Source organism: Oculina patagonica, chromosome 12 (assembly GCF_052425735.1).
Source record: "Oculina patagonica isolate OP01 chromosome 12, crgOcupat, whole genome shotgun sequence".
NCBI lineage: Eukaryota > Metazoa > Cnidaria > Anthozoa > Scleractinia > Oculinidae > Oculina > Oculina patagonica.
The window spans coordinates 12,123,087-12,150,964 of record NC_135769.1 but is presented as its reverse complement, the minus strand read 5'-3'; the positions used below and the strand labels follow the sequence as shown (position 1 = coordinate 12,150,964).

Genomic DNA, 27,878 nt, shown 5'->3' with positions numbered 1-27,878 from the left:
GATCACTACCCCCGACAGTCAGTCCCTTGTTCCTTTCTAATTTATTCGGCGGTTTACTTCTCCTGGGATTATTGTGAAAAATTTACATGTCAATTAATTACGTTAGTCGGTAAGCGATTGACGCAGTAAGTAAGCAACGTTCCACGAATGGACTTAAACGATTCTTCGCTGTTTACGCCAACCATCACGTCGAACGACAATCCTTTCGAGTTTGTCGAAGAAAGTCGCGCTGATAGCAAGCCAGGTGCTGTTGTCACCATGAGCGGTTACGAGGTAAGCTCCGTAACCAAAACAACGTGTGACGATTCTTGATTCATTTTAATGCTGTGGTTTACTATGTAGTTTTATTAAACTTTCAAGCAGCTTCGAATGTTTATAATTGATGCGTAGAGCCATTTACGAGTATCAAATGACACGCAACTTTCCCTGTCTTCTTTATATTTCAGACAGATAGTTCTGGAAGCGACTGCAGTGAGATCGAAAACTGTTCGGCCGCTGGCTTCATCCCGATAGACCCTGGTAGGAAATAAAAACATTCTGGCTTCATTGTTTAGCATTCTATGTTTCTATTCGAGCACCTGACTAATATTTAAAGCTTTCATCCTGCCGAATAATTAACAATTATCCTGCGAATCGCGGGAATGCCTGATACTTAGCCGACGGGCCGTAGGCCGAGTTGGCTAAATCGCGATTTCCGCGTTGAGCGGATTTGTTTTATATTCGACAAATGTCAAGCACATTTTGCGGAAAACGGTAATTATGCAGCGCTTTACGATTCGGACGAATCTTCCAACCTACGTTCCGCAGGATATCTGTTATGTACGGATGACAGATATCGTTAACATTTTGACCATATATGGGCGCGCGCGCATTGTTGAATAATAAATATCTCATATCTGCTCTTGATTTTGATGGGAGTGGGTGACGGGGTTTCGAGCACCGGAAATGATGTAAACTTGATGTGTATACAGCGGGCTCGGCTATTTCGCCGGATATTTGCACTTTGAACACTGCGAGAGCGGTTGTAGGCGGCAACTAACTATTTTTACCCTTTACGAAGCACAATACTTTCGAAGAAGTTCATACTGCATAAAATTAGCGATAACTGTCGTTTTAAAATATGCAAAGTATAGTGTGTCAATCTTATCCAGCGTGAAATTTGACGTCAAAATTCTGAGTCGTTGTTGCCATAGGCCGCCGCCATATTGAAGGAGCTTTGGTTTGCAAACCGGCAGTTTAGGTTCTGCTCAAACAGGCCTCAGTTTGTGGGATGTACTCAGAAATGAGTGTACGGAAGAACGAAGAGAAAGGTATATATTTTTTGTTCTGTTAAAATCCTCTGGGAATACATGTCTGGTGCGAAATTTCACATTTGTTAGGACAATGATTCGATGCCAGACGATTATTACGCCATTCTTTCCATGCAAAAATTTTGTGATTGGAATCGTTAGTTCGCTTTGCTTTTTCTTAAAATTCCTGATGTTTTTTCATCCCTGTGCACTACGAAAAGGGGTTGTTTATTGTAAATTCCCTTTGTGTTTGACCGGTGATAGATACACCGCCGTATTTGTGGAGGGTGAAATATGGTTCGTTTCTACTCTATTAATAAGTGACTTCTTGCCCCGCTTTACTTTGTACTTTATCAATTATTCTTTAACTTATTTTTTTTTTTTACGGTCCGAAACATTCAAAGCAAGTGTATTTTTAATAATATCCTGGCAATTAGCCAAGGAGAGTTAGGAACGCAAGTACCGAGTGCGTTCAAGATCAATATTTCCTTTCGGAATATTTTTAAAATTTTCACGCGGAAATGATTTATCGTGTCTGTCTAGTTTTCCTCCAGCGTAAATAAATAAATAAACAAGGGGTTTGGTGATTGTTTTTCCGAAGAAAATCGGCGCCTCAGATGAAAAAAAGAGAAAACATCCTCAAATATATCCGATGGAAAATTTGCATAGCACCGAGTTTACATCTGCTCCGATTTCCTTTCAGCTAAATAACTATTGAACGTATTATTTGTGTACTCCTGTGGGGGTTCTAGAAAAAGAAATCTGACTGTTTTTGCGACCGAAATAGCAAAATATTACCGTCTGCGATCTCGTTAAGAAAGAAATGAATTATTTGTGAGATGCAAAGGGTTGGATTGCTGGGACATGTTGCGGTTAGTTATCGGAGGTGGTTAGAATTTAGCATTCGACGCTGCTAGGAATGGAGAAATCCGGTTAGCAAATTTCACGCGGCATTTGCGATAGTTTCATTCGAATTATGTCGAATAACAATAATGGAGAGTCGAAAGACGATGCTGCCGAAGGAAAACGAGGGAAAAACACTCCAAAACGAAGGAAGTTTCGATCTTTTTCACTCGGTAAGTACATCGTGAAAAAAATCATGCGACATTATTTTTTGAGCAAGTTCGACAGCTCGTTGAAATTTCGATTTTGTTTTTTTTTTAATTTGGAATATTTTCTTTAAGGCTCATTGATTTCTTTGAATATCCCAGGAAGCAGTCAAAAGTTCTTGGTGGGAAATAACAGATAACGAATGTGATGTGCGTTTTTGATTTTATAAGGAAGCGAAACAACTTTTTGAAAAACCAAATTTGAAATTATTAGAAACATTGTTATCGAAAGAGTGATGAATTTTACACTTGGTAATGCATACAATACCAAATCTGATAGCATCACCATCGACCTTGTTTCAGTTTTTTCCTATTTAATAATAGCAAGAATGATTCTCTCCCTGCTTATGGGGTATTATACTTGTAATTTAAATTATAATTTAGTTTACGACAATAGAGTTGTCACATATTCTTTGCAAACAGGGAAGTGTTAAGGATGTTGATACGTCTACTTTAAGTTAGTCATTGGAGGCAGGGTAGATATATAAGTGGTATTTGAGAAGGCGAATTGATATGGAGAGAATATTTAGTTATCATGTATCTTTAATAACTTGAAAACAGTTTGCTACCGAGTCAGGGAAACCAAAACATGACATTGTTATGATAATACTAACAGTGAACTGCAGGTTTGAAACGTGTATCTAAAACATATTCAAACTGTGTTGACAACTAGACAAATGAGACTTAATCCATTTAACAGTTAATTTGTGGTACCTATTTGTACATTCACGGCCTTGTTCCTATATATCGTAATGATTCTGAATTTCAGCCCCTATCTTCTTGATTTATTTGTGGTTATGTCTCACATTAAGATGCCAAGATTTGCTGTAAAAACATCAATGGGAATCATGCTTATACGCTGACATAGTTTTGCTTTTCAATTTATCTTTTTCGCCAAAGAATACATTTTGTACATGTGGGTATCGTGTTTATAGAACATAATATATTAGGACAAAAAGACCTCTTCAAAGTGCCCCCAGAATCCCACACAGAGGGTGGTAACAGTTGTCAAGTTTATTATATTCTGTGTGGTTCTTAGCTTTACCATCCCCACAGCTTTGTGCAGATGGCTCTGCCTTTTAATGTGTTTGAACTTCCTGTGAAGCACCTGTCCTGTCGAAGACTGGTGCTCTAGCAAAGTTCTTAGCTGCACATATGTAGTAAGCGACCTGCTTAGCCAGGTGGTTGCTGAACACAGTAATAATTACATATTGTTTGAATTTGTGGCAGTCATTTGCAACTCAAGGACTGTCATTGTTTTCTTTGCCAATTTATAACACCTTCTTGTAGGTGACATTTCACTAGAGAAGATAATGTTGACGTCATTACAGTATAGACCCTTTGCATGAATGGCACCCAAATTTGCATAACAATACTTAATACATCCTTAGCCTCATGTGGATGTTTATAGACAAAGGATCTTTTACGTGAATGTGAGGCTTAGGATGTATATGTATTGTTATTCAAATGTAGATGTCATTTATGCAAAGGCATCTGCAAACAGCATCTGAGTGTATTTATTTGTCCTACACATACACAGTACTGTTCTAGATGTACATGTCATAAAAGTTTAATTTTTTATGTGAACTTTGTGAATTTGGGCCCTATAAAAAATTAAGTACTTGTTAATTACGGCCACTTGAGAAGCCCATTGAAATGACATCATACCTGTGACCTTTATTACAAGTACCCTCTAAACTACAAACACTTCAGTCAGGTATTCAGTGTCAGTATTAGGGCCTCTTTACATGAGAGTTTTCATTCTGGGATGACTTTCATCCCGGGATGAATTCATCTCGGTGTCTGGTCATTTTCTTGTTGCTGTCTACATGTTTTCGTCCAGGGATGAACTTAACCCGGGACGATTTTATTCCTGTCCTGAGCACCGAGATGAAATGTTATCCCTGGATGAAACGTGTCGAAAAAACGCCATGTAAACAGTCTTTCCGGGGTGAAATGTAATGTTATATAAGCACGGGCGAGATGAATTCAACTCAGGCAGGACGACTTATGTCCCCGCATCCCGGGATGAAAATGCCCATGTAATATGAACATTTTTTTCATCCTGGGACAAAACTCATACTGGCTCTCATGTAAAGAGGCCCTTAGAGAGGTTCAACTGTACAACTTTGCGAGTTTTTTTACGAAGCAAAGCTTTGTAGTGGTGGTAATGATGACTCCAGTTTCTCTGGCATTAAGTGTATTTAAGAGTATCACTGCTCATACATGTAGATGGGGTACTAGGCTACCTTATCTTATTATTTTCAATTTAATTGTCTGCTTAAACTGTGTTTATATTATTATCATTTTTAGCTGACACTGCAATACTTCTTGGAAATCTGTCACGGGGCAAGGCCAACATTGATAATGGTGAAGAGGATCGCAACTTACCACCTGGAGGGAGTCCTTTAGGTAGGTGATGCAAGTATTTATGGTACCTTACAATCATGCCACCAGAGGTGTTTACAAAATGTACTAGTATTCTTTACTTACGGTAATACAATTTATAGAACAGAGTAGACTACTGTAAAAACTCGTGTATAATCCGCACCTTTTTGCAGAAATCTCGGCTCAAAAGGCCTTTTAGACTTAGTAAATAAACATTCAACATTAAAACCTGATCAGTTGCATCACTGACTTTGAACTTTCCTTTTCACTTTCTATTTTGCTCATCTTTCTATTTCTCATCTTACTTTGATGGTAATTGATGTTAGTTGATGGTTACCGTAATCAATGGTTACAATAAGTGAACAGCTAGGCGTGATTAGAGCAGTTTTCACTTGAGTGTCAAAAGTTGTTCGCGTTTGCATTGGTTTTGTATTACTACGCTAAGTGATTGGTTTAAAACTGTCGTGCCACTTTCTCAGCCAATCAGAAGTAAAACCAAAACCAATGGCTTGTGCATGTTTTCCCGCCCTTTGTGCGGCTGCATGTGTTTGCCTCGAGTTTTAATTGGTTTACTGGATTGCCCGAGTTCTTTGTGATTGGCTAAAGTGATTACTTTGGTTTTGGTTTTACGGCACTCAATTGAAAAACTGCTCTATTGATTACCTTATTATAGGAAATTAACGCGTCATGAAATTAACACGAATTTCAAACTCTCGCGTTAATTTTAGTCGCGTTAATTTCCGCGCCGTTAATTAAGTGGAGCGTTAATTTCCATGACGTTAATTTCCATTATTTTGGCCCCAATTTTTCGTTACAGTCCAGATGTTCTTGACTCCAAGAAAAAAGCATAATTTTATCTGCCACTATCATTGATACCTTGAAGAACGCTCAAAGTGTGAAAAGTACCACAAACATTGTTTTCGTTTAAGATTATACGCCTACAAGTGTTGAAATAAACTTGTTTCTGTTGTGTACGTCGCGTTAATTTCCTTCATTTTGAAATGTTACCCCCTCTTTCGCGTTAATTTCCTTTATTGGGAAGTAATTTTTCCTTCAATTTGCGTTAATTTAAGTCGCGTTAATTTCAAATACCTTAATTAACACAAGCGTTAATTTCCTATAATAAGGTAATCATCAATTACCAAATGAATATATAAATTAATACCAATTAACAATAACTAATGCCATCGATAAATATCAATTTAAATTTTTAATTTGATTCTTAAGCTAATTGATGATCTATTTTCATTAATTACACTCTGGGTGTTATTACTAGAACAAGCACTAAAATTGTATATTTGCAATAAAAAATGAGTACAAAGTTGCGGAGTGGCACACAAAAGTGTAAAATTAAATTCCCACTAATATTAGGAGGCCTTTTTCTTCTCTGCTACAGTAAACTACAGACAACATGTAACTGCTGTGACTACTTTCCCAAGACTTCAACCTATAATCATATCGTTCAAGAAAGCGAATGGTAGATCTCAAAGCTATGGTTTCAGTCTATGGAGTCCAGTCATGAGGCTTTTTGTTGGCCTACATTTTATCTTCAATCCAAGCTTGCATGCGTATGTTCTTTTTACACAAATCATCAAATTTCACATTCAACTACATTGGGAATTTTATATTATATACACTTTTCAGTTGAAATATATGTTGTACATGGTTTAAATTTGTTTCTGATTAGAAAGTTTAAAAAATTTTATGTTTCAGATTTTAATTATGAATATAAAGAAAGAAATAAAAAATCAAACTGGTATGTAAAATTTGAACTCAAACAAAAATTTGCTGACCAAAATATGCAAATTTTGCATAACTGCCAAATGCAGACAGATTTCTGCCTGTTGTTTCATGCCAATGATTTTTGGAGGTGTGAAAAAAATTAATCTGTCCAGATGTAGATAATGAATTTTTTTCATCTTGCAAATTTATTAAATTTCTCTATATCCTTTATTGCATCTCAAAGGTTTTCAATGAAAAATTATGCGATAACTAACAAATTATCTTGTTCATCTCAAGTTGGCTGAAATTTACACTTGTCTCCATTTATGTCATGAAGCTTCTTAAGAAGATTGCATATTAAATACCGGTAGTCTGCTAAATCTGTTACAGTCTTGTTTTTAATTCCCTTGTTTCTTTTGCACACTTTCATCACATTGTTAATCAGGTTGCTCTTAAAAGGTGCAAATGTTTGACAAATCTAGATTTAATGAATAATAACAAATAAAACTATTCAAAGGTAAAATTAATTTGGAATTGTCTCGAGTGTGTAAGAGTTTACTGGCCATTGAATAATTTATATTTGGGGAAATTTTGTTGATACCACATATGTTTACTTTCTCATGTAATTGATTCTGTCTGTGATTTTAAGCTTAGCAAGGATTAAAATATTTGGATTCCAGCTCTTCTAAGCTACCGCATTATTTCTTGAAGGTGTTCAAATCCATTGTTGACAATGACAAAGCGTCTGTGGTAGGAAATAAGTTTTTGTCAGAAATGGAAATTACTGTTGCATACAAGAGTTAATGTGTTTAGGTGTATAGTGCTGGGCTGACACATAATTTCCATGAAAGTTATGTCAGCAAAGAAGGATAAGGGCAAATATAGACAAGGTACATGTATCAAATTGTAGTTAACATGATGTCTGTAAGTTTTCTGTACCTACGACATGTATTTTTGGGGTAATTTTCATTACACACTGCTTTGAATAAGTAACATTTTGCTTATTACCCAATATATGTCTAGTACTATTTATTGAGTCAGTTCTGTGACAATTATGTTTGAGTTTACATTTACATCAGCTTTGTGACTAGCCTGTTTGAACATACATTTTTTAATTTTTATGATTTTTCAGTTTAAATGTGTTGCATTGAAATGACTGTGTGAATTATCTACTTCCATCATAATAACAAATATATTTGACTGTTCAGTTTTAAAATAATTATTTATGGATTGAATTCACATTTCTTTGCACCGAAAGCAAAGCATTTAATTAGTCTTTATTTGATTTACACGGTAGTTTGCAATAAAAATTTCTCACACACATTTCCCTCGAAAGTGACCAGAAATCCGTTTTGTGAGTTTAAATTTTTGGGGTGTTGCATCTTCAATAAGGCAGAGCAATTTTAACACTTTTCTCAATTTGTTCCAAGGGAGATTGAGTTTGAATATGGTGTTAATAACAGCATTTAGCAATTGTGCATGTCGTGTAAATTATCATTTTGGACAGCTGGTCTTGAAAGCAAAATGTTTTATTACGAGGAGGCTCCTTTAAGCAGCTCATGAATGTGTTGTATCTCCTTGGTAGTACTGTATGTTTGAGTTTCATGTACTGATTGTAAGCTAGCTGCTGGATGCCGTGTTGAAATGATACAAGCTGGAAGGTTTTGTTTGTCAGCAGTGGGGAATTTATATTCCTGTTTGATAATGGTTCAACTCGGTAATCAACGTCAATAAATAATTAATTTAAATCAAAAACCTTGATATTTAATCCTCAGGTATATAATAAAATATACCGGTAGTTGCTTCTTTTATACTGTTGTTGCATTTTAAGGTAATAAGTGACTTAACAAATATTGGAATTGATTTTTAAGGTCACCAGCGGTAGACATGTTGTGGTTAATTTTATCATTGGTTTAAAATAATTCAAAACATATCTTGTATTCATTATCATAATCTCAAACAAAAAAAATAAAAATCATATTACCAAAATAATAATAATAATAATTACGCCAAGAGAGGTGATACAGACGTTTGCATAGAGGAGCCACAGAACAATCGCAGATTTTTCAAAATTGAAATTTATTAGTATCATCTTGTAGGTAATTTTATAACCTTTTATTTGATTACTGGTATGTGGTATAGGTTTTCTTTGATGTAACCCGGATGTACTAAATCTTTTAATCTTGATAATAAATTTGATAATGCAATTTTTCTTTCAGCTCAAGATGACACAGAAAATAACTTTAAATTTGATGGCCCAGGCAGCTCAAGGAATTCAACCCCGCCTGTCAAGGTGGACAAGAAGGATAGAGATAAAGAGAGACTTGTAAGCAAACTATGTAATATGGTAGCTTATTTATAATAATAATCATCGTCATCATCATCATCATCATTGGAATTTGCAGTGGCATTTCCACAAAGTGGCTCTTCATTCACTGTTCCCTGATTCAATTGGAATTTAGAAGTGTTGGTTTTTGTAGAGGGAGGAAAATGGCAGAGCCTGGAGGACAAGAACCGACGGCAAACTGAACCCATATATGTCACCGGGTCTGGGAATCGAACCTGGGCCACATTGGTGGGAGGGGAGCGCTCTCACCACTGCACCACTCCCACCCCCTAATTATTTAATGATTGCGAAGGGAAAATGTTTGTGTTGATGTTGAATGTAAGAGTGTTTTTTCTTGGGTGTTGTAAATCATCCTCTAAGAGGCTTTCTTTATTTTAATAGCAAAATCTGGAGAAAAAACTCTCACAGCCTGACAGGTCTCCATCTTTTCAAAGGAAGGCCACAAAGGAATCTTTCAAGGTACAGTAGACTTATTTCTGGTCAAATGTTTGGCCTGATTGAGTGGTGTTAGAAGATGTTAAACTTAAGGTTATCTTGTGAGCAAAATATTATTCAGTCAGTGACGTAAGCTATTGATCAGTGTGTGGAAGGTCATAGGCTTGTCTCCTGTTAAGAGAACTCTTGATTTTTTTCTGGGTAGCTTGACATCTTTGTCATTGTCTTTCTCTAAGCTTTTTAAGAGTTATTTAGGACACTCCCATTAGTAACCTTGTACACAAAGCTGATTACCAGATCAAGTGCCATCCCATTTTTTGCTCAAACTGACAAGAGACAGTCCAGCTGGTTATGATTGAATACCAAATTATAGTTAAAATAGATAATAAAATGTTATGGAATATTAGGTAAATTTATTAATACAGGGTGTTTATTAGGCATCGGAGATCGGAGAATTCTCCTTCTACTGTAGAATTCTTCAGCTAAATTTCAAAGGCCTCTACCTATTTTTTTATTGAGATGCGAAACCTTTAAAAATCATTCTCCGGTTACTTTACACTATATTCTCCTGCAATTATAATTCCTAATGAAAACCCTGTAATAGAGCGGTTTTCACTTGAGTGTCGAAAGTAAATTGTGTTTGCTTTGGTTTTGCATTGCTACGCTTAGTGATTGGCTTAAAAATCTCGCGCCACTTTCTCAGCCAATCAGAAGTAAAACCAAAACCAATCATGACACGCTCACACACATTTTCCCGCGCTTCGTGTCAGCTACATGTACTTGCTTCGAGTTTTGATTGGTTCACTGGATTGTCTGTGTCTTTTGTGATTGGCCAGAGTAATTACTTTGGTTTTGGTTTTACGACACTCAATTGAAAATCGCTCTATATAGTACGATGTGTTTGTCAGAGTTAATATTCATTTAATTTTTTAGATGACTGAAAATAGTTTATTGTCACCTTACATTAACTATATTTCTTCTAAAAAATAAATTATTTTTGTAGGCAATGAAACAGAGTTACAGACAAGAACAGAAGCGAAGAATAAAGGAGTTATCAAGTGTATTGAAGGACCCCTCAGTTATTATTCTTTCCTCTTGGCTTAAGGTAAAAATTGCCAATTAAGGTCGCGTCCCTCAATGGGAACTTCCAAAGAAATTGAAGATGTGATGATTACTGGGAAAAAAAACATAGATCTCAGACTCTAGATTGAAGGGAAAATTTGTTGGCTTTGAATTACACTAACTTCACTGTCAATGTAAATATGAGTCTGCCAGTACCCACAGAGAGGCTCAAAGTCCTGAGCCTTTTAAAAACCAATTTCAAGTTCTGATAATTTATTTATGGTGATTACAGGTGTTTAATCACATTTTATCAATTTGAGGTAATGCTGTTATTTTGTTAAATTCCAGGTGCGTGGTACACTGAAGGGCTGGGCTAAGTTCTGGTGTGTTGTGAAGCCTGGCATGCTGATTATTTACAAAAGTGCAAAGGTATAAATTTTGCAAACATTTTAAACTCAGAGGAGGTCTCAGTCTTTGTTTACAAAATGATATATTGTTGGTTGAAAAGTAGAGCATAATTTGCCCCTAGTAGCCAAGGGCTAGTGGTTAATCTCAAGTGAAATCCTGGACAAAACTGTTGAGACAAACGCTTATAAATTTCTACAAAATTTGATGACATTTTGTTTAAATGGGTCACTCTTGAGTCAACATTGATAGGAAGGGGGATAAATATATTTCTTAATCTTTTTAAATGTTAACTGAGATTTCTTTAAAAAGTGTCCCATTTCTCATTTACAAAATGTTCTTTTTTTAACTAGTTTTGAATAGCTATCAGTATGTCGATTTTATACCTTAACTGTCCTGTCAGAACGTATAGCAATTTTGTGACATCAGTTTACTTGTTCCAAACAATTAACACTCTTTGTTGTCTGGCCAGTGATCAGATCTTGCTATCTTTTGTTTGGGCAAGATCCATTTTAAAAAGTTTTATTTCCGTTATGTCAGTGAAAAAAAAAAAACTTTATTTAGACATGGTAATATTTAAAGCTAGAAGCTTGTGGGGTCATGCATTCCCGATCAAATTGGAATTTGGAAGTGTTGGTTTTTGTGGAGGGATGCAAACCGGAGAACCCAGAGAAAACCCCTGGAGCAAAGATGAGAACCAACAAAAACCTATTACCCAGTCACATACATGGTGCCTGGTCCAGGAATTGAACCCGGGCCACATTGATGGGAGGCAAGTGCTCTCACCACTGCGCCATCCCTGTTTCTAGTAAAAAGAATTTGTATATTAACGTATCTCTGCTTTTATTTGACAGCATGGACAGTGGGTTGGCACAGTGCTCTTGAATGGATGCGAGATTCTACAGAGACCTTCCAAGAAAGAAGGATTTTGTTTTAAGATCTACCATCCCCTGGAACACTACATTTGGTCAACAAAAGGTCCAAAGGGGGAGATGGCAGGCTCAATTGCTCAGCCCATGCCAAAGGATTATCTTATCTTACGAGCTGATTCAGAATCTGATGGTGAGTGTCACATCTGGTTATTTAGGATTTGCGGTGGCATTTTGTAAAGGAGCACTGTCACAATATTTTAAGTCATTTTTAGGCGATGACGTCAGTCAAGCCTTATGCCAGAGGCAGTGGGCGGAATTTGTACCACTTTCTGTTTCGATTCTGTTGCGATCGACCGATCAATAGAACCGAATGAGTTAACAAGAAATCGCTGCAAAACACGAAGCAAAATACTCCTGGAAAATTAGAAAGGACTGATACAAAGTATGAACGAAAGAGACAAATTATGTATTTGCGAGTTTTATTGAATTCAGTGAACAGACATGATCACATCTCTACATTTATTTTAAAATACAATGGAAACGCTTGACCTTGCGTGTCGCTCGCGAGAAGTATTGAATATCGTAAACTATATCAAATGTCACACTACAAAATAACGCAACTTTTTGTTGAACAATCATTCAACACAGAAATTGTCAGCTACTTTTATTTAGTATACGTTAATTTTCCTGAAAATTAGCTAAGACCCCATTGGAAAACGTCATCGCCTCTGCATGCACTGCATGCCGTTTATTCTGATTTCTTTCAAATTGAAGGAAACCTCAAAATAATAGTTTTCTAACAGAAACCTACAAAGGAATAAGAAAAACGCCAAAATAACTGAGGATGGTTTTGACTAATGAAGACTAAGACGGATTACAAACGACAAACTTGTAAAAACTTGCCAGTTTTTTCACGATGCACTCTCCATGACATAGCTCCTTTAAAACGCAGATGTAAGGGAGGTTATCAGATCACATTTATAAAATGTAGCTGACAAGATTGGTCAAGCATTTTAAAACAGCCAAGCTCTCTGATTTTATTGAGCCGGTGTTGTATGAAACAATATATCTAAAGACAATACTTGTGATTCAGGTCACTGTTGGCTGGATGCTTTAGAAGTTGCTCAAAACCAGGGATACAGCATTCAAAAAGACAACAAAGGAATGTATGTATTATGAATAAAAATAATGACAATAATCATTTAACATTTCTATGATATAAAATAAGATGCCACTACCTTGCCGTCTGCATGCTTCACTTGCCTTCAAATGCTATATTGGGCTTTTCTTCCAAGAATTCTCCTTAAAAGAATCATGTCCATAAGTAGAATAATGACCAGTGGTTTTAAATGGTAGATATATTTCATAGTCAATGGACTTTGAGTAAAATAATATCTATGATCAGCTCTTTATTTATTTTTATTTTTATTCATTTAGAAATTAACACAAAAGAAAAATACTTACAATATCATACTTCGTACAAGTATAACAACACTATTTACAAGATATTGCTTACAATACACAATACGGTGGCAACAGATCAGAAATGTAACAAGTTAATATAAAAAGCCCTCTCCCTAAACAGTATAAAGAAACTATAAAATACACATAGGTGAAGGCGAAGAAGTTGTCAGATAGCTGTTAATAGATAGATAGATACCGGTACTTTATAGATAGATACTTTAGTAGCGTGAAATAAGCTTAGCTTTACGGCTAGTTTACAGTTATTTCACGAAATTAAAAACTAAAATCTGAATTAATTAAAATATATACAATATAAAAATGCTAGCTACTATAGATAATATAATTAAAATGATTAAAAATATAAAAAATATAAAAAATTAAATATACATTGTATACCAGGATGTAACATGTTGATCAAAGTCAATGATAAGCTCTTTAGAAAATTAAGCAGACACAAGCTAACAATCTTATCCTGACTTAACACTCATGAATGAGTGACTTAAGATGGTGTCAATGTTGACACAAGTTTGCATAAAATAATATATGTGTATCCATGTGATGTTTGTGGAATGATACGAAAGCACTAGAACTGATGGCAGAAAAACAATCAATAATACAATGTATGCTTAATGGCAGGGTGAGTGAACTGTATGGCAAAGATGACAAAGAAGACAGAGATGAAGAGGGTGTAATTCCAGGCATCCAAGGTAAAATAACCTGTCTAAAATCTTGTGATTTAATTTTACTTTGCATGGCTATGAGCTGATCTCAAGTGCCATCAATGATCATGATGATAGGATTATTTGCTATCTTCTACTTCTACAGTGTACTGTTAGCTGTTTTGGCGAAAAAAAAACCTTGTTTAAAAAATAGTTAAGATGTTTTTGCTTCGTATTACAGATCAGGATGATGACAGCAATGATGGCATGGTTAGTCCTTTATTTATTCTTCCTTATTTTTTAGTAATAAGAATTTAGAAATTTGGTTTGCTGGTCATGATTGCATATCAGTTATGTGACCTTTACCGTGAAGTGCTTTCTCTTCTTTTGAGATCACTGACATCACTTGCAAATGACAAATACTTACAAAATGTGTATTTGAGTGTGTTATATCCATTACTGTAAATTTCATTCATCTTATATGTGATACAGCGTATCTTTGCGAACATGAAGGCACATTCCCACTGCACCCATATCCTACAGCTATTAGTAGAATGAGTCATGATTTGCTAGTGTCATGCAGCTCACTTATTTGGCTTGAATAAATTACAATAGTTCTGCTCAACCACGTCCAATAATAATTTTTTAATTTTTATTTGCAGGACAAATCTGACTCTGATAATGAATTAGATGACACAATAGGACCACTGGGCAGAGGTAGGTAAATTGGATACCACAAACTGACACTTGTTTTTTCTTTGTATAATGACAGGATTAGGTTGTGTTCTCCTAATGTTGAATTATTAATCTGGGTAAATATCATGATTATTTAGCTGACCCACACAATCTCCTTTTTACCACAGAAGGTGATGATGAGGTGGAAGAAGGACCTATTGTAGAAACAGTTTATGTTGATGAGAAAGGCGAGGAGTACTTAGGACAGGTAACGTATCCTGGTTTCTTTCTGTTTAGCAAACAACTAAATATTCTTTGTTAAAAACTTTAAAGTTGGTTGCCCTTTTTGACAAAAACAAATACAGTGGAACCCCGATATAATGATATGCCAAGGGAGCAGTAAATAATATCGTTATATCGAAGAATCGTTATATCAAAACTCCCGATATAACGATATGGCCGTAAAATAACCGAAACTATCGTTATATCGGGGTAAACCTAACAAGTACTTTTTATTGCATAAAAGAGGAGGATAAAGAGAATAATTTTGATAAGAAGGCTTAGAACACAGTATCGTTTTCGTTTATCATCGTACAAAGCTGTTTTTAGAAACGTTAGAGATGACTCGATTACCGTAATGTTACTGCATTAAATTTGATGTTTTGCAAAAATAAAATGTGACTGTGTACTGATAATATCGTTATATCGGGAGGATTTTACGTTTCGGTCCGCTAAATTCTCATCGTTATATCAGGAATATCGTTATATCGAAGATCGTAATATCGGGGTTCCGTCCCATACATTTTACTGTAACTTTTGCTGGGACATAGAATATTCATTGTTATATCGGGAATATCGTTATATCGAGGATCGTTATATCGGAGTTCCACTGTAATGCAGTTTTTGAGTGAGTCCATCATACTTCCTTCAGTTTCATGTGTATTGCATCAAAGTTTTAAGCCACACTGAAAAGTCATTTCTGTGCTTCATCAAGGCTGAACAAGTTAATGTATCATGAAATTCTCATATCGAAATGTATCTAAATGTATGGAGACCATTAAGGAGAATTTCTGTCATCATCAGGACTAAACAAATCAAGCTAAAGTGTTTTTTTTTTTGTAATAGGCTGGTGAAGAGATGGTGGAGGAGATTGAAGATGAAAACAAAAGCATTCTGTGGGCACTTCTCAAACAGGTTAGATTGTAGACATAGATTGTCTGTCCTAAATTGTGTAACAATGCAATGTAATCTTTATTAAACCACAGTAATGCAAATTCCAGATAGGTTGCATTTCAACAGCGATGGCCAGAACATAAGCTATAAATACAAAACAATTAAAAAACCTACTACTGCTAACTTAAGATGATTTAACCTCAGGGCCCTGGGATTTAATCTTATAATCTACATAGTCAATTAAGTTCTTCAAAGTTTAGTAATATTTACATTACGTTTCATTACAGCTCAATCCATTACAATATTATTACTATTTTGAAAGTTATATTAATTATATTTCACAGACTCCGTTCGAAATATATGAGAAAACAAATGGTAGGAATTTCCCAGTTAGTGCTTTAAACCTTTGTTTTCTCATATATTTCTCTCTTCGTCTGTTAAATAAATATAATCCGAATTATTACTTCAGACCACTTCGCGGCCCTAGTATAATTCTCATTATTATACATTAGAATTACTTTGAAACACGTGATTGGTCAAGAGCATTCAGTCAATATACAGTAGCATGTGAACTCGACATGATAACCCAATATCTGCAGCAGATATTGGGTTATCATGTCGAGTTCAAAGTCCGCCTAGTTTCCAAGTCCCTCGTCCGTGTAGTGCTGTCAAACTTTTGAAAATATGGCTGAACGATTCGCCTCCGTTTCGGAAGAGGAATTGAAAGTTTTAATCGCTAATAAAGATTCTAAAAACACCAAGAGAACAACAAACACAAGTGTAAAATTTCTGAATGATTATTTTAGGGAGAAGAACCTGGAGGAACCACAAGATAAAACCGCTTTGGCCAATGTTCTGACGAAGTTTTACATCGGCACTAGAAAAAGTGATGGCAAATTGTGTGAAAACGTATAATAAAACAATTATTGAATTCGGTTTTCGCCTGATATCGTGAATTATTATTCAACAGATGCGCACGCTGCCCATATATGGTCAAAATGTTGACAATATCTGTCATTTGTACATGACAGATATCCTGCGATATTCGTAGGTTGTGAAGATCGTCCGAAATCTTGTAAAGCGCTGCTTAATTACAGTTTTTCTATGTGCAAAATGTGTTTCGTTGACAATTTGTTTGATGGGATGCAAGGCACTTAGCCTCGATCTCATGAGTCGGCACCAGATCTCTAAAATGCAAGAACTCGGAAATGGGCTATTGTTTTATTATTCGGCTTCGGCAGATAACACAGACACGAGGTTTTGAAGACTGCATGTAATAAGCAATTATTGGATGAGGTTGAGCATGATATCGTGAATTATTCACGATATCATGCTCAACCTCATCCAATAATTGCTTATTACATGCAGTCTTCTAAAAACTTTTTTTTTTGGTTGACTGCTCTTCCAACTGAAAACTGCTCATGAGGTCACAACTCTATTTTACACATCTACATTGCTTCTAGAATGTGCATATAAATGTGACTGCATGATCACCTTTTTTTCATCACTGTTTAGGAGTTGATTTGTGCAGTGGTATATAAATGCATGCAATACATTTTCATTTTATCAAAGGGTGATTGACTGGGAAGAGTTATAACAATAATATCGTTCTTAAACAATAACTGTTTAAAGCAATTATTATTTAAAGTATGTATTACTGAAATGTGACATTATTAGTGATGTAGAGTTTAAATCATGAGTTCTGTGTGTGTTATTTAACAGGTGAAACCAGGCATGGACCTTTCTAGAGTTACTTTACCAACCTTTATTCTGGAACCCAGGTCATTTTTAGACAAGCTGTCTGACTTCTATTTCCATGCTGATATTTTGTCCAGGTAAATAATTTTCCTTGTCCCACTGGCATGTATTTACATGTATTGGTAGACACGACACTTGCATTAGCTGTAATGTTATACTTGCAATGGTCACTTTAATGAGTAGGCAAGTAACTGCAGTACAGCATCTGAACATCTTAAGGGCAATTTACACGGTACGATTTTGTCGCATGCGACAAGCTTACCACACGCCTACGACAGCCGAAAGCGAGTTGTAGGTTCGATTTACACGGCACAATTTGTGCCGTAGGTCTGTTGTAAGCATGTCTCAAGCATGTCGCTTGCGACAAAATTGTACTGTGTAAATCGGCCTTTAGGCAAATGTCTTGATTAAAAGGAAACTCTCCTTTCAGTAAAGAAAGTTTTGAGGTCGAGCACCAACAATTCAGTTAAATAATGTTGGTTAGGATTAGAGTAAGGTTGTTTGTGTGTTTTGTGGTGAATTAAAGCAAAGTAATTTCTGTAGTTAATAATTTCTTTGGTTGGTTGTTGTTTGTAGAGCTGCTAGAGAAGAGAATGCCTACAGCAGGATGAAAGAAGTAGTGAGGTGGTATGTGTCAGGATTCTACAAGAAACCAAAGGTTAGTGACTGACAAAATCTGTACAATTTTAAGAGTGGGAAACAAATTAATAATGGTAGAATTAAAGGGATTGTGTCACAGCTAAGTTTTGTTTATTTTATCATTTCTCACCAAATACTCGTTATGAAACTGAATGTTTGCAAAGAAATTATTTTATAGATTTAAATGACAAAATCATAGGTTCATTGCAACCAAATTTGTGTCTCCCGGGCATAATTACCGTTCAGTGTCCTAGAACCAAAACCAAAGTTAGCCTGCGTAGCAGGCGTCTGTGTAGTTTTCAGCGCGTTTAATTTTTCCCTCGCGTGGCCCTCTCGCGCCTTTCGCGTTTCTCCCATACGCGCGCTACAAAAACTACTCAGACGCCTGCTACGCAGGCTAAACCAAAGTAATCACTCTGGCCAATCACGAAAAACACAGACAAACCGGGGAACCAATCAAAACTCAAAGCAAATACATGTTGCCAGCATGTCTTGAAAGCACGGGAAAACGTGCACAAGCAAGTCATGCTTGGTTTTGGTTTTACTTCGGATTGGCTGAGATAGTTGGTGGTTCGAGAGCCTTAAACTTATTACTAAGCGTAGTAATGCAAAACCAATGCAAATGCGAATTACTTTCGACACTCAAGTGAAAACCACTCTTAGTTACGTGTTTGACAATTGAATAACAATTTCATTTGCATGTTCATTCCTAGGGTTTAAAGAAACCTTACAACCCTATTCTGGGTGAGACATTTCGGTGCTACTGGCTTCATCCTAACGGCACCAAGACACACTTTGTAGCTGAACAGGTGTCCCATCATCCACCTGTGTCGGCATTCTATTTGTCAAACAGAAAAGAAGGGTTTGTCGTCAACTGCTCATGTCTGGCCAAGTCGAAATTTTATGGTGAGCTCTAGTTTTGTGATATTGGCAAAAGAAGAACCATCACCAACGTATTTATGTGCAAAACTAGTTGTGAATAAATGAAGGTGGAAAGGGTCTCTATTCTTGATTTTTCTTGATTTTATTTGTAACTAAATGACATATGAAACTTTCTTTAAACTTTTCAAAGAAATTTCTTCATCCGACATGTACAATATCTTACTCTATTTGAGTTCCCATGCAATGTACATGCTTACAGTACTTTTATTTACGGTCTTAGTGCTCCATTTCTAATTGGAGATCTTTCTGGGTAATTTAGTTTAAGAATTCAACTTCAACTTTCAAATGCATCTGTGTTTAAACTTGAAAGCACAAAACTCAAGATTCTACATTTGTCCATTTTTCAATCGTTCAATATTAAAGATGTACGGTATGTTTTTTTGCACAGGAAATTCGTCATCTGCCATTTTAGATGGAGTTGGTACAATGACTCTTTTGAGGTTTGGAGAGGACTATGTGATGACCATGCCTTATGCACACTGTAAAGGTTCGTTTATATTTAAACTCTGATAAGATAAAAAGGTTTACATTACAATGGCTTTGCACGAGCTATACACCTGCAGGCTGGGTTGGCACAGGTCAGGAAATGGTCAGGGAAACAAAATTCTTGTAGCTCAGGGAAAAGTCATGGAATTTTATTCTGAGTCAGTGAAAATTGACATTCTGAAGAAAGTCAGGGCAAATTGAAATTACAACACCTCTGATTTGATACCATTGATGGTTGGAAGAAACATTTCAGGTCACTGTGATCACAACAACGTTTTGTTTTTGAAGCAGAGGCTGAAGGTTGCTGCTATATCTGACATTTTATTTATTCGGTCAGGGAAATTTTATTTTTATCAGGGAGAAGTCGGGGAATTTTGAAAGCTGAAAACTGATGTCTGTGGCAACCATGTTTTGGTGCATCACATTTCTTAGCTGACTTCTGCACAGCAACAACGTATCATTAAAAATGTCTGGGTATTTAGAAAATCGTTTACCATGCTTCTTCCCATGAGGGAACGTTGTTTGACAAACCCAAACAACGGCTGGGAAGGAGCCTAGTTGATGTTGTACATTTGAGCTTACAGTATTTCTTTTCTTTTTTCCAGGTATTTTGATCGGCACGTTAACGATGGAATTAGGAGGAGTCGTTACCATCAACTGTGAGAAGACTGGGTACAAGGCTGAAATTGAATTCAAACTCAAAGTACGTATGGGTAAAAAAATTGTTGACATAATTTACTTTATTAGCATAATTCGATAAATTTATGGAGGCTCTGACATTCAGAAACCATAAAATATATGACAGAAGTACGTGTCTTTAGTTGCAGACGTTTGAACTTCTTGAGTGGAAACATCTTTTTGTTCAATTTTGATTTCTGTCTTTCTTTTTATATACTGGTGATAACTTATGGTATTGTTTTTTCATTGGGCGAATAAGCATAATTAACAGCTATTACTAGTGGTAACCACAGGTTAGAAAGTGCGGGCCTCGACAAACTTTTGTTTTCGGATTCTAATCGTTCTTTGTGGAGGAAAAAAATTCTCAACTTCCCAGTGTTTGAACGATACATTTTCAGATCCTTTTGCATGTGCTTTAACCGTTCATGGTCGAAGATTAAGGATTGATAATTGACAAATCACTGGACAAAAGTAACGCGTCACGCGAGGAATGCATGATTTAATCGAGCACGCGGTGCAATTAAGATGTGATTTTCCTCTGTCGGTGAACTCGCTCTGTTGTCAGTGTTGTAAGGAATTTTTCGAGATTAAATAACTGTTGTTGTCGTTTTGCTCTGGTTTATCTGTAATACAATCACAGCAAATCTTCTCAAAACCAACGCCTGAACAACGTCTGCAAAACGTAGTGTTTCTTCCATGTGACAGAAGCCTAGATCTTATGTGACAAACTGTTGACATTGACACATTTTTCGACATTTGACACATGAACACATGAACATTTGACACATGAACAGATTTTCAACTTCCGGTGTTTCGACAAACTGTTGTGATTGACACATTTTTCGCATTCTGATCGTTCTTAGTGGAAGAACAAAATTTTCAACTTCCGCTTTGCAGCTAGTCTTTTAAAAACGTGGCGCGCACGCGTCATACGCAATCCGCTGGTCACTGTCAAGATTAGGGTTGCGGGCCTCTCTTGGGCCCGCAATGAAATAAATTTTGTAAACAAGGACTGCACGAACTTTCCTCGTGTACTGTTACACTGGACAAACGCCCAGGCAGTATCATGTGTATCAAGGCATCTTTAGGAATGTGGAAGGTTGTTTTTTTAAAATATCGTACTGTTCCTTTTTTTGTAGCCCTTTTGGAAAAAGAGTGGAGAATCCAATTACATTGCTGGCAAGATAAAGATGGGCAAGGAAACACTATGTAGAATAGAAGGCAAATGGGTGAGTATGTCTACTTACTATTCATCGCAACTGTTATTTAGGGACTGGTCAAAAAGTACAGGGGGGGGGGGTGGGCCGGAGCAGAAAGGGGGTGGGTCATCAGTATAAAAATTTCCCGGGGGAGCATGCCCCCTGACCCCCCTAGATGGTTTGTGATCATAAAATAAGGTTTGCCTGTCTCTCTCCAACCTTCATAGATTCACGCTGGGCTTTCAGCCTTTTAATACCAGTAAACTCAAATAAACTTACAACAGACTAGTATAAGAAGTGATAGATTCATTCTTCTTTACTGTGTTAAGAAACGGGAAAAGACGTACCAGGAACAGCAGTGTCCATTAGGGAGAATCAGGGTGTTATATGTACATGTAGGTAATTTCACTTAAAAACTTATGTCAAATCAAAAACCTCCAACCCTTAACGGATAATAAAGAAAAGATTGGTTCCTTGATTTGTTTTAGCAAAGGGGGTGGGTCATGTAATTTTTAACCCCCTACCAGGGGTGGGTCAATCAGTTTTGAGCCAGGAGGAAGGGGTGGGTCACAAATTTTCGAACCATCACTTTTCCAATTGCTCCGGCCCACCCCCCCCCCCCCTGGTACTTTTTGACCAGTCCCTTATTAGATGTGTTATTTTAACTGTTATTTTACGGATCTTGTTGAGTGGTGGCCAAATAATATCGGCTGGAAACCTGAAAAACGAGTGGCAAGGCAGCGAGAAGATTTTGGAAAAGAGGACTACAATGTAGCTTTGCTACAACAACAACAACAACAACGTTTATTTGAACCGCAAAATTACTAAATTACTTAAACAATAAATAAATGGATAGAAACAAATACCAGTGTATTTAGAATCTCATTGCTATTTGATTTTCCCAGTAATATTTTTTCATTGTTTCTTTCTTTTTATTTTAGGACGGCGAGATCGTTATCACAGACTTGAAGTCGCCAATTCCTGCAGGGGTAAGTGAGACTTGCTTCTGAATCCTTTTCCTACTTCAACATTATTCAGAGAGATGGAGAATTTTCTTGTACATACGAATTCACTAGTGATTCTTTTTGCACTGTTCATGTAGTGAAGAACCCCTTAGGTTTTTTTCACCGCTGATACTTCTTTTCATGTGATAATTACAAAAATATTCAAATCTGCATTTCTTTTAGGAGATCGAACCTCTGCCTGAACTGTTTTGGGATCCAACTCCTGAAATCAGACAGCAGAGACTTCCAAGACACTTGGTGGAGTACAGCACTCAGGGAGAATTCGAGTCTGAGAAGTAAGTAGTGTGACATAACGTGTTCTCTAAGACGGACACCGTCGGGCGGGCTCCAACTGTCCGTCTTAGAAAGGTGTCCTTAAGAGAGAGTTGACTGTATTTATGTAGTGTTATAATCTGTCAATGGGAGGCGCGGTGGCCTAATGGTTAGAGCGCCGGACTCCGGATCGAGCGGTTCGAGTTCAAGCCCCGGCCGGGGTCACTTGTGTTGTGTTCTTGGGCAAGACACTTTACTCTCAAAGTGCCTCTCTCCACCCAGGTGTATAAATGGGTACCGGCGACATAATGCTGGGGGGGAACCCTGCAATGGACTAGCATCCCATTCAGGGGGGAGTAGAAATATTCCTAGCCGCTTAATGCTACGGAAACCGGGATAAGCTCCGGCAGTGTGGGCCGCTTGGCTCGTGGCTTCTCCTTATAACCTGTCAAGTGTTTGAAGAATACGCAACTGAATGCCGTGCAAGTGAAATACTTCTAAGTTAACTTTCAACAAGGACAATGCAATAAACAATAAATACAGTAAACTCCCGGTTATAATAATCCCCTCCTGCTTATACATGTAAGTTGCTGTTTATCAGTAGTTAGAGTCCTACACATCCACCCCCGTTAAAACCCGCTCCCCTCCAACCTTTTCTTTTTAACTTACTAACGCTCTCACAGAAATAAAATAACCTCATTCATGTTGTGCTTTAATCTGTCAAGTGGAAAACTGTTCGAAGAATACGCAACTGAATGGTTACCTTTCAAGATTATACTGTTGTGCAGTTTTGGCATGCAAGCTCACCACTTTTTAAATTAAGATACAATCAACTCCCGATTATAATAACCCCCCCCCCCCCTTCCCGCTTATACACGCAAGTTCCCGATTGTAATTAGAGTCCTATTCTTCCACCCCTGTTATAAGCCCCTCCTCTCCCCCCGCCCCCAAACCTTTCTCCGACTCTCACAGAAATCGTACTTCAAATTGAAATTGATCTTCACGAAATTATGTTAAAAAGAGTTCGACAATCCTGTACTGCATTGTACGCCACCGTGTGTAACATTCACCAAATGTCACAATCTAATTTACAGGTTATGGACCCATGTCGGAGATGCCATCAGGATAAATGACCAGGTAGGAGAACAATCCTTGTCTGCAGATCCTCATTGTCACTCTTTTTGGTAGTCGAGCTCGAAAAACAAAGCTGAGTCTAATAAAATCTATTATACAAAGAAAGGTGGATGCTGTCTGAGGCCTAATGGGCATTTTGGGGAGCTGATGTACTATATATGATTAATTTTTTGATATGATATTAAGAACGTGCAACGATTGCAGTCCAGATATAATTGATTGTATTTGACGACAAAAGTAAGCGAGAAACGGCGCTTCAAAACGAAACAGTTTTTGATCCAAGCTTCTACTTTATTATTTTACCTAAGAATACTTGTGTCCTTGTGATTTTCTTCAGGAAAAGGCCACAAATGAGAAGTTTATTCTTGAAGAAGCTCAGCGGAAAGGTCACAGGGAGAGGAGAGAAGCAGGGGTGGAATGGATTCCTAAACTGTTTGAACGAGATCCAGCAGCTCCTAATGCTATCAATAGATGGCTTTACAAATACAGAGAGTAAGTGACTAGTAAAACTGTCATTTATATTCACCATCTTTTCTTGTATCGGATGCGGTTAAAAAAATTAACTTTACAGGGTAAACACAATTACTGGTGTCCCAGTAGTCTACAATGTAGCCCTTGAATAAATAAACAAACAAACATGTAGATAAATAGAAACTTGTTAAAAAATTCCATCTGGTAGGAGGCTGACCAGCTGGCTATATGGTCAAAGTGTGGAGGAGTTGATTTCGTTACCACCGAACACAAATCCAAGTCCAGCGCCCTAACCACTTGGCCACGCCGCCTCCTCTTCGGTTAGTCTTACCCACCTTCCCATCCCTTGAACAATGTTATTCTCGCAATCCCAAAAGTTATCATTTCAGTCCAAAACCTTTACTTGACGAGTGATTAGCGACACTGGCCGGCAAATAGTCACAATTAGCCCAGCAATTCTAGAAAAAAAAAGCCCCAGCTGCTTTTCATGCGGGTCCCCTATCCAAATCGAATTGGAATTTGAAAATGTTAGTTTTTCAAGAGGGAGGAAAACCAGAGAAGCAACCCTCGGAGAAGCAACCCTCGGAGCAACGCGAGAACCAACAACAAACTCAACCCACATATGACACCGGAATCGAACCCACGCCACACTGGTGGGAGGCGAGCACTCTTATCACTGCGCCATCCCTGCTTCCCATACATCCTTTCAACACTTTTATATTGGTTTGATTTATTTTTTAGCGTTCGACCTTGGGACCCGATGACAGACCTAAAGGAGTATGAGTATGAAGGTATCATCAAGACCCAGTACAGACTTAAAGCGCCAATGGTTAGAACAACCAGCCTACTTAGTGTCCAAACACCAGATCAGATCAAGAAACCCATATCAAAACGAAAACGTCCCTCGTCGGGTCGATCACGGGGCAGTGGTCAAGCGAAGGGATCACGACGGAGCTCGATGGACCGCTCGGGTACGTCGACGCCCGATCCCGAAGCCGAGCACTCGAGTAGTGTCGAGGATGATGACGATGATTCGAGCATCAAGGAAAACATTGACGTGGCGAGTCTAGAGAAGGTGTTTCAACCGCTGAAGGATTTACAGAAGGAATGCGTGCAACAGATGAGGGCGATTAGAAGCGACCTGCGTCGACATTATTCCTCTCATCAGGACGACCTTGCTACACTTCAGTTCAAAGACTGGCTCTTACTGCTTATGTTTGTAATAACTCAAGGATTCTTTCACTGGTACTACAGATGATCGTGGTGTGCTATGCTTACGGTACAAATGCTTAAATGTTAATCGAAAGGAAACCATTTAGAAGAAGAGGAGTGTTGAGATTCTAACACCCCAAATCTTTTTGAAGCGTCGAAAAAAAAGTCCATGAAATAATATGTCCTTGAGATTTATCGGGACATTTTTTAACTGAGGTTTTGAAGAGATCTTGACGTTGAAAATCTCTTTTCCTGAGACGTGGTTGCAAGGGAAATTTATTGAGAAAACTGAAACATCATTTCATAATTTTAAACCTGATTGCGCAAAAGTATTGAACTTGAAAATTAAGTTCTACAGTATTCATTTTCGTATGCTTTGCAGGAATTTAAGGGGGAGTTAGTTTCATCAAGGGCGTTGATGGTAAAAGCCAAATATTCGCAGCTACAGGTAAAGAAACAGGACAGATAGATCTCAATGATGCAACGGTAAATGCGTCGAGGCCGATCAGTGATTGAGTGATTCGAGATCGACAGTTTTCGGAAAATACTCGGTGTTAGCTAGATGCATTACGACTATCTTTGTATCATGTTCGGTAGGGTTTCGGGCAATTTTTCCGAGGAAACGATTACCGGGTCCCCGAAGTGTGTTCACTGCACGCTTGGAATTGTTTCTGGCATTTTTACGTAGAAACGATTGTTCTTCGTGACTATGCTCGGATTGGTCGTGGGCATTTTCCGAAGAAAGCGGTTTGTCTCCGAAGTACGTTCGTAACGTGTTCGGAAGCAGTTACCACTGGCTAAACTCGCCTAACACATTTAACTTAGCAAGGCTTTGCACAGCGAAGAAAAGCTTAATGTTGTTTCCCTCTTCATTTTGGTGGGTGTTTTTAAAGTTCCACATCACAAAGTTGAGCAAATGTAATCTCAGTGCAGTTTGTTCATTCTTTGTAATTGTTATTGTATTGTTAATAATACGCATGTTGAAAGTTGTATTTTTGTATGACGTAAGGTAGCTGAGATTGTGTTTGGAGATGACATTCGTTGATGTTAAGTAATAGAAACAACTTATGTTGATCCAAGGGCCGATTCGGACGGTGCGATTTTATTCTTGGTGTAAGTTGGACGGTCAAAATTGGCCCTCTAGATATTAATGTGATTGTACGATTTTTTGGAAACCAACATAATAATACTAGTAAGTAAGCAAGCAAAGTACTATTTATCTATCAAATGCCACGTCATTTTACCCTTTCAGCCCCAAAATAGATCAGGTTTTGCAGATGACATGATTTAGGACATGATCATCAAAGGGAAATGATCTTAAAAGAACGTTTTTTGTGTTATGCGTTTGCTATGGTAGCTGTCGTAGAAGTCATGATACTCGTACGTTGTGCTTTAGCCAATCAGATTGAACTTGCTGTTTTTCATCCAATCAGAAACGAAACAATTCTAATGTTTTCCCGCGCTTTCCGCGGGTTGGATGTTTTTGTCTTCGAAGTTTGGCTTGTTTACTGTAGTAAAGACAGACAGTTTAGAGACCGCTTTGCCAGTAAGCCAAAGTTCTTTGACAAATTCCGACTGGGGCTTGAATGGTGAAACGTACTTTTGTTAAGAGTGGTTTGTTAAACAAAAACGTGGTAGCCCTGTTGTGTAAACGGCGACTTGCATCTTAAAAGTTAGGCAGAATCTGAAGACGTCGAAAACATCTTGAGTATGGGAAGAAGAATAAGAATTTGAAAACTCTTCAGGAACGGAAGAAAGAAGATTGTTATGTAATAGTAATGGTACTTACTTAACTTACAATCACAAATTAAAGAAAAAATTAGAGATATATATTCAAAATTGGTTAAAAACGTTTTTAAAATTTCTTCAGTGACCTGCAAGATTAGAAAACCTGTACAAACTAGTTATATTGTTGAAAATATTTTACCCTTTTATTTATAAAAGTGAATATAAATTTATCAAAAAAGTAATAGTTATTTATGATCACGATGCCGGAATTAATTAATGAAACGTTTTAAGACCAATACGGTACAACCTTTTTGCTTGATTTTTCAAATTTAGTAAGTTGTACGAGTTAAGAGGCTGTAATATTGTAATGTCAAAACAGCATTTGCACTTTGAAATTAACCTTACTGGGAAGGGAAATAGTTAATTTTATCAATTGATATAACGTAAATTTAAGTTTAATTCGATACTCTAGCTGGCCCACTTTAATCGCTTGTTTTTTTTCGAAGCTGGGAAGTAAATATTATGTAAGAAATTGTAGATCTGGCCATTTCAAATTTCACTGTATATTATTATTTTATGGCATCATTCACATCTGATGAATAAAATTGATTTTTCTCATCTGTTAGTGTGAAATTTGACTAATCTCTCTGCTTAATTGTTCTTGGCTAACTTGGTGCCGAATGTGACCAAGCTGTCAAACGTCAAAGAATATTGTTGGTATTCAAACATTTAAAAACATTTGGCAATTTATGTT

The 27,878-nt window shown here is 37.0% G+C and overlaps 1 protein-coding gene across 3 annotated transcripts; it reads left to right on the top strand.

Moving 5' to 3' along the window:
* On the top strand, positions 1 to 27,742 carry LOC144631609 (oxysterol-binding protein-related protein 8-like). Of its 3 annotated transcripts, XM_078490083.1 has the most exons (25): positions 1 to 273; positions 447 to 519; positions 4,712 to 4,810; positions 8,728 to 8,834; positions 9,237 to 9,314; positions 10,294 to 10,395; positions 10,701 to 10,781; positions 11,612 to 11,819; positions 12,723 to 12,795; positions 13,730 to 13,800; positions 13,994 to 14,022; positions 14,415 to 14,469; positions 14,616 to 14,695; positions 15,553 to 15,621; positions 17,323 to 17,435; positions 17,935 to 18,016; positions 18,711 to 18,903; positions 19,328 to 19,426; positions 20,031 to 20,128; positions 21,243 to 21,332; positions 22,244 to 22,291; positions 22,490 to 22,602; positions 23,674 to 23,716; positions 24,051 to 24,205; positions 24,926 to 27,742. In XM_078490083.1, the coding sequence occupies exons 1-25, from the start codon at positions 148 to 150 to the stop codon at positions 25,440 to 25,442; spliced, it is 2,802 nt and encodes a 933-aa protein (XP_078346209.1). In that variant the 5' UTR covers positions 1 to 147; the 3' UTR covers positions 25,443 to 27,742. The 3 variants fall into 3 exon arrangements, with proteins under 3 accessions (XP_078346209.1, XP_078346211.1, XP_078346210.1); XM_078490085.1 differs by lacking the exons at positions 1 to 273; positions 447 to 519 and adding an exon at positions 942 to 1,310; XM_078490084.1 differs by lacking the exons at positions 1 to 273; positions 447 to 519 and adding an exon at positions 2,137 to 2,365.
* Positions 27,743 to 27,878: the final 136 nt, after the last annotated feature.

Bases quoted from the DNA above. Each gene is read 5' to 3' on its own strand.
- LOC144631609 (XM_078490083.1), top strand. From the start codon at position 148: ATGGACTTAAACGATTCTTCGCTGTTTACGCCAACCATCACGTCGAAC. The intron at 9,315-10,293 runs GTACAGTAGACT...TTATTTTTGTAG, and splicing joins CCACAAAGGAATCTTTCAAG to GCAATGAAACAGAGTTACAG. The intron at 15,622-17,322 runs GTTAGATTGTAG...GTTATTTAACAG, and splicing joins TGTGGGCACTTCTCAAACAG to GTGAAACCAGGCATGGACCT.